At 39.8% G+C, this 13,765-nt stretch overlaps 1 protein-coding gene and 1 pseudogene across 1 annotated transcript in view; both read right to left on the bottom strand.

Moving 5' to 3' along the window:
- Positions 1–5,319, bottom strand: part of LOC111959776 (solute carrier family 15 member 2-like) — a 19,954-nt gene extending 14,635 nt beyond the window's left edge. The window contains exons 1-5 of the mRNA XM_070437751.1: positions 4,979–5,319; positions 3,298–3,344; positions 1,876–1,963; positions 584–725; positions 257–349 (exon numbers count right to left, since the gene is read on the bottom strand). Of these exons, the coding sequence (XP_070293852.1) occupies positions 257–349; positions 584–725; positions 1,876–1,963; positions 3,298–3,344; positions 4,979–4,994 (386 nt within the window). The 5' untranslated portion in view covers positions 4,995–5,319. The remainder of the gene's footprint in view (positions 1–256; positions 350–583; positions 726–1,875; positions 1,964–3,297; positions 3,345–4,978) is intronic.
- A 1,980-nt stretch (positions 5,320–7,299) lies between these two features.
- The window catches only part of LOC111959328 (sterol 26-hydroxylase, mitochondrial-like), a 19,587-nt pseudogene continuing 13,121 nt past the window's right edge, over positions 7,300–13,765 (bottom strand).

Below are 13,765 nucleotides of genomic sequence, written 5' to 3'. Positions count from 1 at the left end.
ACTTAGTGTATGTAAACTTATGACCCACTGGAATTGTGATACAGTGAATTATAAGTGAAATAATCTATCTGTAAACAATTGTTGGAAAAATTACTTGTGTCATGCACAAAGTTGATGTCCTAACCGACTTGCCAAAACTATAGTTTGTTAACAAGAAATTTGTGGAGTGGTTGAAAAACGAGTTTTAATGACTCCAACCTAAGTGTATGTAAACTTCCGACTTCAACTGTATCAATCAATTTGTCAGACTACTCACATGTGTATGGTCGAGTCCCCCACACTCGGTATGGCCCCAACCGACTTGACGACGTGACCGAGCACATAGACAACAGAGAGGTAAACAATGGTCCTGTGGATGACATGACACAGTAGTGACTTTCACAGTTACCTCAGCTTCTCGTCAACTAAGACAAGATTCAACATCGGAACAACAACAGTGGAGGCTGTTGGAGGGAGAAATCTGAGGACAGGCTCATTGTTATGGCTGGAATGGAATGCAGCCCATCCTCCAATCTAAAGTGACACCAGCCTCATATATTTCCCACTGAGGGATTGGAGGCATTGCCTTCTCCATCAAACTCACTTGAACTTGCCCAGCCAAGAGTCAGCAATGAGGGCCCCCAGAACAGGGGTGAAGTAGCAGAGGCTGGAGAAGGCATGGTACACTGCTGTGGACAGGTTCTGGTCCCAATGCAGGTAGTTGATGAAGTACAGCGTCAGCACCGCTTCACGCAAGCACAGCCGGGAAGTAAGGAGAAATAGATAAGGAAGCACCGGGGATCAGAGTTTGAAGAATACAGTATATCATCGCTCCCTCTTGGTCAGGTCTTTATTGTAAAAGAAAATGTGTTATCAATAAATGCGATAAATAGAGTTTGGCAATAACACAAGAAAATGTGTTTATTGATAACACATTTTCTTTTTCAAGAAGTGTGTTTCAGGAAGTAGAGGAAGTAGTGGTCAGACAGGGAGTCTAGATCATGTGATGTTTCCATCTTAAATCAGCGATAAAGCCCCTTGTGACAGCGGGAATGGAACCTTGTGTGCAATAGGGAGGGGTACATTTAATGAAAGCTTAACCCCAAAAATATAAAATTGCTAAAACCTTTTTAGCCTATCTATCTATGGGTAAAAGGGTTGACGTGTTATGCTCGACCCATTCAGTTTTCCACCACAAAACAGGCAAAAAGAGTAGAACCAGCTCACCTGCTCTACACTCCACAGCAAATTCACCAGCGTTAAAGAAATACAAAATGAACACTGAGACTGTTGAGTCTGTGGACCCATATAGACACCAAAACAGTGTTAAGTCTTGAACTACTCTGCTCTGTCGCCTATACACATTAAATTGTTAGGCCACTACTACCACATATCAGTTCAATTGGTAGAGCATTCTCACTAACAGGTGCAACAAATATAGCCATTTACAAGGCACGTCTCGAAATATGTTAATGAGCCAGCGACTCATTACCCGCACACAACATTTCTCCACAATGCACCATAATTCACAGCTTCCTCTGCTGGGATCTCTTTATTGGGCCAATACTGACTGTGAGTGTATCATTTAGAACCTGTGTGGTGTTGTGATATTGATTGCCATTGCAAGGCCATGCTGAAGAAGGGCTCATACCCAAACGTTCGTGCGGCAATAAAAATATGTCAATTTAAGTTATTTACCGGAGTTCTGTCCTTTTTCTGTTCTGTGGAATTACAGTACCATTCGAAAATAAAGCACAATGAACCATCATTTACAGTAAGCTGCACTAAAAATGTTCCGTTTTTTTTACTATTGATAATACCTAAAATGACCGTATAAATTACAGTTTTCCATTACAGTGTAGTTAGGAGAACCATTCTTAATTATAGGTTACCTACCTTTCATGCCATAGTAGGAGAAGCGTTCACAGAACTCATTCACCACAATGAAGGAGATGCAGACAGGGTAGTTGGTTCCACATAGTTTCTGAGGAGAAGAAAGTAAGAAAGAAATATGAAAAGAGAGAGCAAAAGACAAAGACAAATAGAGAAGGAGAAGACGGAGAGAAAACGAGAAAAGCGAGAGAGACGAGGAGGGGGGAAACGAAGAATGAAGACGAGAAGAGAGAAAGGAGGGAACAGAACAGAGAGAGGAGAGAGAGAAGAGAGCAGAGGGAACGCAAAGACAAAACCAGAGAGAAGAAGAGAGAAGAAGAGAAGACGAGAGAGAGGATGAGAAGCGAGAGGAGAGAGAGAGACGAGAAAACGAAAAAAAAGAAAGAGGGAACACAAAACCAAAGTCAGAGAGAGAGAGAAGGAGACGAAGAGAGAGAGAGAGAGAGAGAGGAAGAGAAAAGAGGGGACAAAGACAAAGAACAGAGTAGAGAATTAGAGAGAGGAGGGGACGAAAACAAGAGAGAGAGAGGAGACAGAGAGGAATAAAGACGAGAGGAGAAGTAGAGAGCGAGAGAGAGAACGAAGACAAAGAGAAGGAGAGGAGAGAGAGAGGAAGAAGAGAACGAGGACTGAGAGAGATGAGACGACGAGAGACAGAGAGAGAAACAGAGAAAGAGAGAGAGAAGGGAACGAAGACAGAGAGAGAGCAAAGAGAGAGAGAGAGCGAGAAACGGAACGAAAAGACAAGAGGAGAGAGAGAGAGAGAGAGACGAGAGAGAGAGGAGAGAGAGAGAGAGAGAGACAAACAAAGACAAAGAGAAATAGAGATAGAGAAAAGAGTGTGTAAGAGAAACGAGAGGGAGAGATGAGAGAAGAAGAGAAGAGAGAGAGAGAGAGGAGAACAGATAGAGAGAGGAGAGAGAGTCATTAAAAGCTGTATGTGTTTTCTAGAGTAATACATGACTCATACTAACATGTCAGTCAGTTGATGCTATTGTCCATAATGCTTTACTACTGAGCAAGAGTCAGTAAGTCTCCGTCCCAAATGGCACCCTATTCACTACATAGGGTAGTACTTTTGACCTGGGCCCATTAAGCTCTGGTCTAAAATAGTACACTAAATAGGGAATAGGATGCCATTTAGGATACATTATAAAGAGTCATTCATTAATCACACCAGCACATTACAGATTAGACTAAAGAGCAACTGACAGGTAATTTGACATTAATCATGGTCCAAAGAAAAGAGAAGTTAATAATAAGTCTGAAGAAGAAATGAAAGTTGAAATGATCAACGAAAGAAAACCCAGAAATCTTGCCAAGAATTTTCCAGTCAATATCCATTGTTTTACTTGTTCAATGCGGTCCAAATACATGACCATGAATATATTGTGCAATAAAACATGAAGAAATATAAAATATTACCGGTGATTTGCTTGTCTTTCCACTTTCATGAATTTCCAATTTGAGCTCTGTGAAGTAATCACAAAATAACATAATTTTAGAGGTATTGTATGCACAAGATGCATGGACATGACTAGCCCTATAAATAGTACTCCAAATTCATGATATTCAAAATGAACATATATAAGCATTTAACATTACAAGTCTACACCTATTGTATTCTGTGCATGTGACCAATCAAATTAGATTTTTTAAATGTATTTACGCTATGAAGACAATATCCAAATATTAAGTGTATTATTAATATCATGAATTTGGCGTAATATTTGTAGGGCTGGCTAGGACATGACATGACATACTGCATTTACATTATCTAATGCTGGTCTATGGAATGAGTAAGACTTTCACTTGAGCACTATTCAATCAAACCCGTCTTGCAGTATTCACGGAGGGACAAATACAAGTAAATTTGGCGCATCATTTTGGAAATGGTCATTATTACTCTATTACATGACTGACTATTAATAATAAAATAATAATTAATGATGGACTACTCATTATTATTAGGCTATGGTCTAAGAGAAAACAGTGGTTGATGCTAATAACCTGTATTTTATGAGATAGCCAAATTAGAAAATGGGCAAATACAAACACTCAGTAAAATGTGCGTGTTGCATCAGTTCCCTTGCAATAGTGATGGTGTCTGAGAAGCCTAATGACAGGTGTGATGGCAAACATCTTCCCGAACTTTCTACAGTAAAAGTCTAACACTAGCTAGATTTCGATTCCAATTGGCTAATCTGGAGGCGAAAGAATAGTACACATGTTTAGGCAAGGTGCTGGCTAGCGGAGTATAACAGTTGAAATAGAAAAAGTGACAGATTTTCATCCAAATATTCTAGAATCCGCATAAAGAAAATGTGCATTTTCCCACCAGTGGTGTTTCGACCAAACATACCTGTGGATAAAAATAAGTGGGTGATGACATAGTGCACACAAAATGTATTTTTTCGTGTAAGTTTTCATGTACCGAATAAAAATATCCTATATTATTATTGAAAAAGAAACATCACCGTGCACTTTCACCACCCTGTGAAATTCATCATAATTTATTTATTATCTGTAGACAACGTTTCCCGAGTCGTCGTGGGAGGACCACACACCCATATCATCGCGTGACTTCAAATTTACTTTGATATGATGGTTATTATATCAATATTTTAACAAAAAGTTTCCACCGCCATTTCTCGCATAATACATTTTACCAACACAAAAGATCCCACCATGTAGAACGAACAAATCATCCGTCGGCATTTATAAAATTGTACGGAAACTTCATGTTTCCATCACAGCTGTCATGATGGTATCACTTTACTAGCATAAAAACTGTGTATGGAAACGTGGTTACTGAAGGCAAAATGTCAACCACTACACATTCAGTATTTCAGCATTTCTATAAATCGAGCACATATGTTAGCAATTTGCCTAGATCCATCCTGTGAAAACACTGAATGCATACACCATTATCACAACAGTCTGAAAGTTGCAGACAGCGCTATCAAACGCGTCATTTTTGTCAATTGTCACAACTATTGATAACATTTGTGCATAAAACGCTTTCCTTCAATAATCCACGGTCCATGCATCCAATAAAAAACATCTTCCAAATACTTTATTTTCCAAAAGTCTATGCACGCATTACCCTTTCGTTTCCCCATTCCTGTGTATTTTCTGAAGTGTTTTTGGCACTAATGTTGCATCGGTCGGTGGACCTCTTGACGTGAGTCCAAGTCCGTCCCTCTCTTGTCTGTCTGTGACTGTGAGCGCAGCAATGGAAACGCAGTTCTCTTATAACATATGTTCAACCCGTTAGTTAATATTCCACTCCAGATCCATGAATTTTTGACTTAATCTTCAATGACTTTTCAGTGCAGATCTGATCCTGTCACGTAGTCAATTGAATAGCGGATCTTACTTTACAGAGAGCAGTTGAGTATGGGAACCCGCCTGTGAGCCAGACTCTTTGGATTCACAATAGAGTTCTTGTTTGGGTTTTTTAACCCGCAAACCTGGGCGTGGAGTGCCTGTTGAAATTAGCCTGAAGTGATCATCGTGAGTCCCACGAGTCACATTGGTGGATAGTAACAGTACGTGTTTGCTCATGCAGAGTAGGGTACCTTATGAAGTGGACAATTTCCATACTTTCTGGTACTTATAATTGGGACAAGTTATGCATTTCTGGTTGTTCAAAAAGTGCATTGTTTCTCACTGATTGTACTGTTGTTGAAGTGACTCAAAAACAACTATTCCTACAAAAAAGTATCATTCATTTCTTCTATTTCCCGATTTCCAACATCTAGGAGACAATGAGGCCTCTAAAAATCCCAATGCATTGTAAAACTCGGTAGTCTATACAGTAATATTAGCATAAAACTATTTCCCAAATAAACCCCTGCCATGCCAATGGGTTGTATTTGTCATTGTCAATAGACTCCTATTGTAAAATAAATGAATGTTTAGCATATGCCATTCACATTATCCTTTGATGTGTTATGGAGTTCCACCATGGTGCCAGAGCCCATCTCCTATGCATGGGCACCACAGGCAGTAGAGACACTGACTACATAATTCATCTGAGTTGTTGTGGAATGTGTGTGCTGAATGAAATAGTTAATGAGAGAGAGAGAGAGAGAGAAAGAGAGAGAAAGGAGAGAGATGGGAGAGGGGGAGAGAGATAAAGAGAGGAGAGAGAGGAAGAGAGAGAGAGAGCACAAGAAAAGGGGAACCAAAAATACTTTAAAGTACTACTTAAGTAGTTTATTGGGGTATCTGCACTTAACTATTTATATTTTGACAACTTTTACTTCACTACATTCCGAAATAAAATCATGTACTTTTTAATCCATACATTTTCCCTGACACCGAAAAGTACTTGTTACATTGTGAATGCTTAGCAGGACAGGAAAATGGTACAATTCACACACTTGTCAAGAGAACATCCCTGGTCATCTACTGCCTCTGATCTGGCGGGCTCAATAAACACATATGCTTCGTTTGTAAATTATGTCTGAGTGTTGAAGTGTGCCTTGGCTTTCTGTAAATTAAAAAAACAAGAAAATGGGGCCATCTGGTTTGCTTAATGTAAGAAATTTGAAATTATTTGTACTTTTACTTTTGATACTTAAGTATATTTTAGCAATTACATTTACTTTTGATACTTAAGTATATTTAAAACCAAATCATTTTAGACTTTTACTCAAGCAGTAATTTACTGGGTGACTTTCACTTTTACTTGAGTCATTTTTTATTAAGGTATCTTTACTTTTACTCAAGTATGACAATTGGGTACTTTTTCCACCACTGTAACTAAAAGACGCAGCCCACTGGGTACACACTGGTTGAATCAACGCTGTTTCCACGTCATTTCAATGAAATGGCGTTGAACCAACGCGGAATAGACGTTGAATTGACGTCTTTGCCAAGTGGGAAACAGATCTGATAGTAATATTCCTTATTAACACCCTTATTATCTAATGACTCACTCTGAATCCACAATACTGACTTGGAAAAGGCATTTTATGTCACAATTAACTCCAAATCATGCCAGAAAGAATGATTATCTAGGGATGGGGAGGAGTCATATCAAACTATACTATGAAAACATGAATAACAGGACTTTTACGGAATATATTTTGTGATAAAATACTGTTCAGTATGTGTAACAGTATAACTTTAAACCATCCCCTCGCCCCGACACGGGCGCGAACCAGGGACCCTCTGCACACATCGACAACAGTCGCCCACGAAGCGTCGTTACCCATCGCTCCACAAAAGCCGCGGCCCTTGCAGAGCAAGGGGAAACCCTACTTAAGTCTCAGAGCAAGTGACGTAACTGATTGAAATGCTAGTAGCGCATACCCGCTAACTAGCTAGCCATTTCACATCCGTTACACTCACCCCCCTTTCAACCTCCTCCTTTTCCGCAGCAACCAGTGATCCGGGTCAACAGCATCAATGTAACAGTATAACTTTAAACCGTCCCCTCGCCCCGACACGGGCGCGAACCAGGGACCCTCTGCACACATCAACAACGGTAGCCCACGAAGCATCGTTACCCATCAATCCACAAAGGCCACGGCCCTTGCAGAGCAAGGGGAAACCCTACTTAAGTCTCAGAGCAAGTGACGTAACTGATTGAAATGCTAGTAGCGCATACCCGCTAACTAGCTAGCCATTTCACATCCGTTACATATGCCTAAGACTTTTATCCCACTGCTTGAATAATCAAAGTTGCCATGGTTGGTGGAGAAAATCCTGTTGGTCTTCAATACTGAATTTATAACATTAACAACATATATTTTTAGGTAATTATCATCTATAATAGTATGTGCATAGTCATTTTAATATAAAATACATGTTAAAATCACATAACTTTTTTTTTAAATGACACTGCGTTTGTTAGTGACAAAGAGTAAATAGCCTCAACTGGAGCAGTTAAAATAAACGTATTTACACAAATACATGTTAAACTAATGACATCGAATGGTCAGCAACAGGGCCTCACTGTGGTCTCACTGTGTTGTGGTCATGATGTTACACATTTGTGGGTCACTTGTTAATGTCAGGGATGGAACTTAAAGATTTTGGGCAGTGGCCAGCCTGACTAGTAGACCACAATATTTACTAGCCCAGGTCAAAAATATGTGCCATGCGATACTTGAAAAAGGACAGATTTCACTAGCCGTCGGGTTAGTGAGGCACATTTTCTACTAGCCCCGTCTGACAGGTACTAGCCCCGGGATAGCAGGCTAGCTTAATGTTCATCGCTGTTTGTTAAGGTATGGGAAAGTTAAGTGAGATAAAGTACACCAAGTGACCATCCGTAAAGTAGTGCTTGGTGACAGGAAGACGTACACCGTGTGCATACTAATGTGGTTTGTAAGGAAACTCCTTCTACTGCCATTGGTTCCTCCTGCTGCTAGACTGTCCTTTCAATAAACTGCAGGTTGACTGGGGTAGCAGGGACCAGAAGGGTTCTTGTGATTGGCTTGACTGTGGCTCCGGTAGGGTCAGTGCGTATTTCATAGTGTTTTATCAACTGGGAGGACAGAGAGAGGAAAACATGTTGACATTAGTATGTTATTGTCCTAGTCTGATAGAATGTCAGCTCTCCACATGTTAAATGAAAAGAGATATAAAGAATAGATAAAAGGTAGAACATCATATGAATAGTACAATTACATAGAAATATGAACTTTCCAAGTGGGACAATCAATGGCAGTGTTTAATCACAATGTGTTCCGGATTTTCTTGAACCTGACTTGCCGTGGCTGTTGATATGGAGATTTATGTTATTATGTTATGTTATTTGTCACATGCGCCGAATACAACAGTGAAATGCTTACTTACAAGCCCTTAACAAACAATGCAGTTAAGAAAAATACGTGTTAAGAAAGTATTTACTAAAATAAACTGAAGAAAAAAATATATAATAAAAAGATTAATAATACAAAATAATTAAAGAGCAACAATAAAATAACAGCAATGAGGCTATTTACAGGTGGTACCGGTACAGAGTCAATGTGCTATATACATTCCAAGATCTTGAGAGGAACGTATATCTTCCTCAACGAGGACTATCCTGAAGCTGTGCGCCAGAAGAGGAAAGAACTTATCCCAGCCATGAAAGCTGCCTGAGCGCGTGGGGACATTGCTTACATCCGCTATGACAGGCTCATTGTCCACCCTCCCTCCCAGAAGCCTGGAAGGGATGAGAGAGCCAAGCCTATGGGTTCGTAGCCTCAACCCCACAGCACACACACCAATTGATTAATGGACTGCTGAATGTACATTTTTTCTCTTGCTTTGTCTGCTCTTTTCAGTATTATGTCTCAGAGAAGCTACCCAGGAAAGAGCTGAAAATGGCCCATATGAATATATGTAGCCTTAGAAATAAGGTTCATGAAATCAATAACTTGCTAACATCAGATTACATTCATATATTAGCCATTTCTGAGACTCACTTAGTGTTACGTCCGTTGTTCGAATGAGACCAAGGCGCAGCGTGGTAGGCGTACATTTTCTTTATTAAAATGTTCCACCAAAAAAACAATAAACAACTCAACGAACAAAAAGCTTAGGAGTGCAACCCATGCAACAAACAAAGACAAGATCCCACAACTGAAGGTGGGAAAAAGGTCTGCCTAAGTATGATCCCCAATCAGAGACAACGATAGACAGCTGCCTCTGATTGCAAACCATACTAGGCCAAAAAAGAGAAGAAAACATAGATATACAAAAACTAGAGTACCCACCCTAGGCACACCCTGACCTAACCAAAATATAGAGAATAAACAGGGATCTCTAAGGTCAGGGCGTGACACTTAGATAATTCATTTGATGATACACCAGTAGCAATACAAGGATATAGCATTTATAGAAGAGACAGAAACGCTTATGGTGGAGGTGTTGCTGTATATATTCAGAGCCATATCCCTGTATTGCTTAGAGAAGATCTTATGCCAAGTGTTACTGAAGTATTGTGGGTGCAGATTCACTTGGCACATCTAAAGCCTTTTCTTTTGGGGTGTTGTAATAGGCTATCTACATTTGCACACACTGTACATAGATTTTTCTATTGTGTTATTGACTGTTTGTTTGCTTATCCCATGTGTAATGCTCTGTTGTTGTTTTTGTCGCACTGCTTTGCTTTATCTTTGCCAGGTCGCAGTTGTAGTAAGGTGCGTAATGGCGGCAGAGAAGTCAGGTGCAGGAGAGTGAAAACTGATTTACAACGGTGTCGTTTAATATCCATAAACCACCGTCAACAGAACAATACAATAAATGGGTCAAACAAAACCCTGTAAATACCAGCATACCGTGCACAAGCACTACAAGAAACAATTACGGACAAGGACATGGGGGGGAACAGAGGGTTAAATACACAACATGTAATTGATGGAATTGGAACCAGGTGTGATGGAAGAAAAGACAAAACCAATGGAAAATGAAAAGTGGATCAGCGATGGCTAGAAGTTCGGTGACTTCAACTGCCGAACGCCGCCCGAACAAGGAGAGGGACCAACTTCGGCGGAAGTCGTGACAGCAGTTGTAAATGAGAACTTGTTCTCAACTGGCCTACCTGGTTAAATATAGGTGGATTTTTTTTTTAAAGGCCACCAAGTGCTAACAGTCAGTATCTAAATATTATGTGTGAAATGCTTGATAGTGTCTACTTTCTTGAGGACCTGAATATTGACTGGTTTTCATCAAGCTGTCCGCTCAAGAGGAAGCTTCTTACTGTAACCAGTGCCTGTAATCTGGTTCAGGTTATTAATCAACCTGCCAGGGTGTTTACAAACACTACAGGAACAAGATCATCCACATGTATCGATCACATTTTTACTAATACTGTAGAACTTTGTTCTAAAGCTGTATCTGTACCCATTGGACACAGTGATCACAATATAGTGGCTATATCCAGGAAAGCCAAAGTTCCAACAGCTGGGCCTAAAATAGTGTATAAGAAATCATACAAAAGATGTTGCTGATACTCTTATGTAGATGATGTAAAAAATATGTGTTGGTCTGATTTGATTAACAAGGAGTATCCAGAAGCTGCACTTGATGAATTTATGAAATTGCTTCGTCCAATTATTGATAAACATGCACCTGTTAAGAAACTGACTGTTAGAACTGTTAAGGCTCCGTGGATTGATGACGAATTGAAAAACTGTATGGTTGAAAGAGATGGGCAAAAGGAGTGGCTAATAATTCTGGCTGCACATCTGACTGGTTTACTTACTGCAAATTAAGAAATTATGTGACTAAGCTCAACAAAAAGAAGAGGAAACTGTATTATGAAGCCAAGATCAATGACAGAAATAATTAAATGAAATTATGGGCAGAAAGACGAATTCAACTCCATCTTTCATCGAATCAGATGGCTTATTCATCACAAAACCATTTGATGTTGCTAATTATTTGTATGATTATTTCATTGGCAAAGTGGGCAAACTTAGGCAGGAAATTCCAACAACGAACAGTGAGCAATTGTATTCATGTATAAAAAAAACAAATAATGAAAGAAAAGCAGCGCAAGTTTGAATTTTGAAAGTTAGTGTGGGAGAGGTGGAAAATGTATTGTTATTGATCAATAATGACAAACCTCCTGGCATTGACAACTTAGATGGAAAGCTACTGAGGATGGTAGCTGAGTCTATAGCCACTCCTATCTGTCACATTTTCAATCTGATCCTATAGGAAAGTCTTTGTCCTCAGGCCTGGAGGGAAGCCAAAGTCATTCCGCTACCCAAGTGTGGTAAAGCGGCCTTTACTGGTTCTAACAGCAGACCTATAATCTTGCTGCCAGCTCTTAGCAAACTGTTGGAAAAAATGGTGTTTGACCAAATACAAAGCTTTTTCTCTGTAAACAAATGAACAACAGACTTTCAGCATGCTTATAGAGAAGGGCACTCAACATGTACTGCACTGACACAAATGACTGATGATTGGTTGAAAGAAATTGATAATAAGATTGTGGGAGCTGTACTGTTAGATTTTTCCCTGTTGTTAAAAAAACTTGTGTTATGGCTTTTCAACCTCTGCCATATCGTGGATTCAGAGTTATCTATCTAATATAACTCAAAGGGTTTTCTAATGTCTAATGTCAATCATGTAAAGTGTGGTGTACCGCAGGGCAGCTCTCTAGGCCCTCTACTCTTTTCTATTTTTACCAATGACCTGCCACTGGCATTAAACAAAGCATGCGTGTCTATGTATGCTGATGATTCAACCATATACGCATCAGCAACCACAGCTAATGAAGTCACTAAAACCATTAACAAAGAGTTGCAGTCTGTTTTGGAATGGGTGGCCAGTAATAAACTGGTCATGAACATCTCTAAAACTAAGAGCATTGTATTTGGTACAAATCATTCCTTAAGTTCAAGACCTCAGCTGAATCTGGTAATGAATGGTGTGACTGTTACACAAGTTGAGGAGACTAAATTAATTGGCATTACCTGAGATTGTAAACTGTCATGGTCAAAACATGCACACAACTCAATGGTTGTAAAGATGGGGAGAGGTCTGGCCGTAATAAAGAGATGCTCTGCTTTTTTGACACCACACTCCAAAAAGCTAGTTCTGCAGGCTCTAGTTTTGTCTAATATTGATTACTGTGCAGTTGTGTGGTCCAGTGTTGCAAGGAAAGACCTAGTTAAGCTGCAGCTGGCTCAGAACAGAGCGGGAGGTTTTGCTCTTCATTGTAATCAGAGGGCTGATATAAATACTATGCATGCCAGTCTCTCTTGGCTAAGAGTTGAGGAGAGACTGACTGCATCACTTCTTCCTTTTATTAGAAACATTAATGTGTTGAAAATCCCAAATTGTTTGCATAGTCAATTTACACACTGCTCTGACACACACACTTATCCCACCAGACATGCCACCGGGAGTCTTTTCCCAGTCCCGAAATCCAGAACAAATTCAAGAAAGTGTACAGTATTATAAGATCCCTTATTGAATGGAACTTCCTTCCATCTCATATTACTCAAATAAACAGCAAACCTGGTTTCAAAAAACAGATAAAAAATCCTCACGGCACAAGCCTCTCCCCGATTTGACCTAGATAGTTTGTGTGTATGCATTGATATGTAGGCTACGTGTGCCTTTAAAAAAAATTATGTAGTTCTGTCCTTGAGCTGTTGTGGTTGAATAAAATAAAAAAGTCTTATCTGCATAATATTCTTATATGATATGCTTGTTATTAGAATGTATCCCTTCGGACTTTGGTGTTGGCAGTTGCACTTCTCCCTCAGCTGGGGCTCAGTCAACTGGGTCCCAGAGAGGGGAGAAGTCAGACTTGTCTTTCACATGTCTCTGGTGCTATGCAGAATATCAGAAAGAGAAGAGAACATTACAGTGAGGGAAAAAAGTATTTGATCCCCTGCTGATTTTGTACGTTTCCCACTGACAAAGAAATGATCAGTCTATAATTTTAATGGTAGGTTTATTTGAACAGTGAGAGACAGAATAACAACAAAAATATCCAGAAAAACGCATGTCAAAAATGTTATAAATTGATTTGCATTTTAATGAGGGAAATAAGTATTTGACCCCCTCTCAATCAGAAAGATTTCTGGCTCCCAGGTGTCTTTCATACAGGTAACGAGCTGAGATTAGGAGCACACTCTTAAAGGGAGTGCTCCTAATCTCAGTTTCTTACCTGTATAAAAGACACCTGTCCACAGATCCCTCAGCCAGGGTACTTGAAAATGGGTCGTGGATGGGTATTCCAGCATGACATGACCCAAAACACACGGCCAAGGCAACAAAGGAGTGGCTCAAGAAAAAGCACATTAAGGTCCTGGAGTGGCCTAGCCAGTCTCAGACCTTAATCCCATAGAAATCTGTGAGGGAGCTGAAGGTTCGAGTTGCCAAACGTCAGCCTCGAAACCTTAAAGACTTGAAGAAGATCTGCAAGAGC

Source organism: Salvelinus sp. IW2-2015, linkage group LG36 (assembly GCF_002910315.2).
Source record: "Salvelinus sp. IW2-2015 linkage group LG36, ASM291031v2, whole genome shotgun sequence".
In the NCBI taxonomy this organism is placed as follows: domain Eukaryota; kingdom Metazoa; phylum Chordata; class Actinopteri; order Salmoniformes; family Salmonidae; genus Salvelinus; species Salvelinus sp. IW2-2015.
Note: the sequence above shows the minus strand (reverse complement) of the source record. Positions and strands in the feature narration are given on the sequence as shown.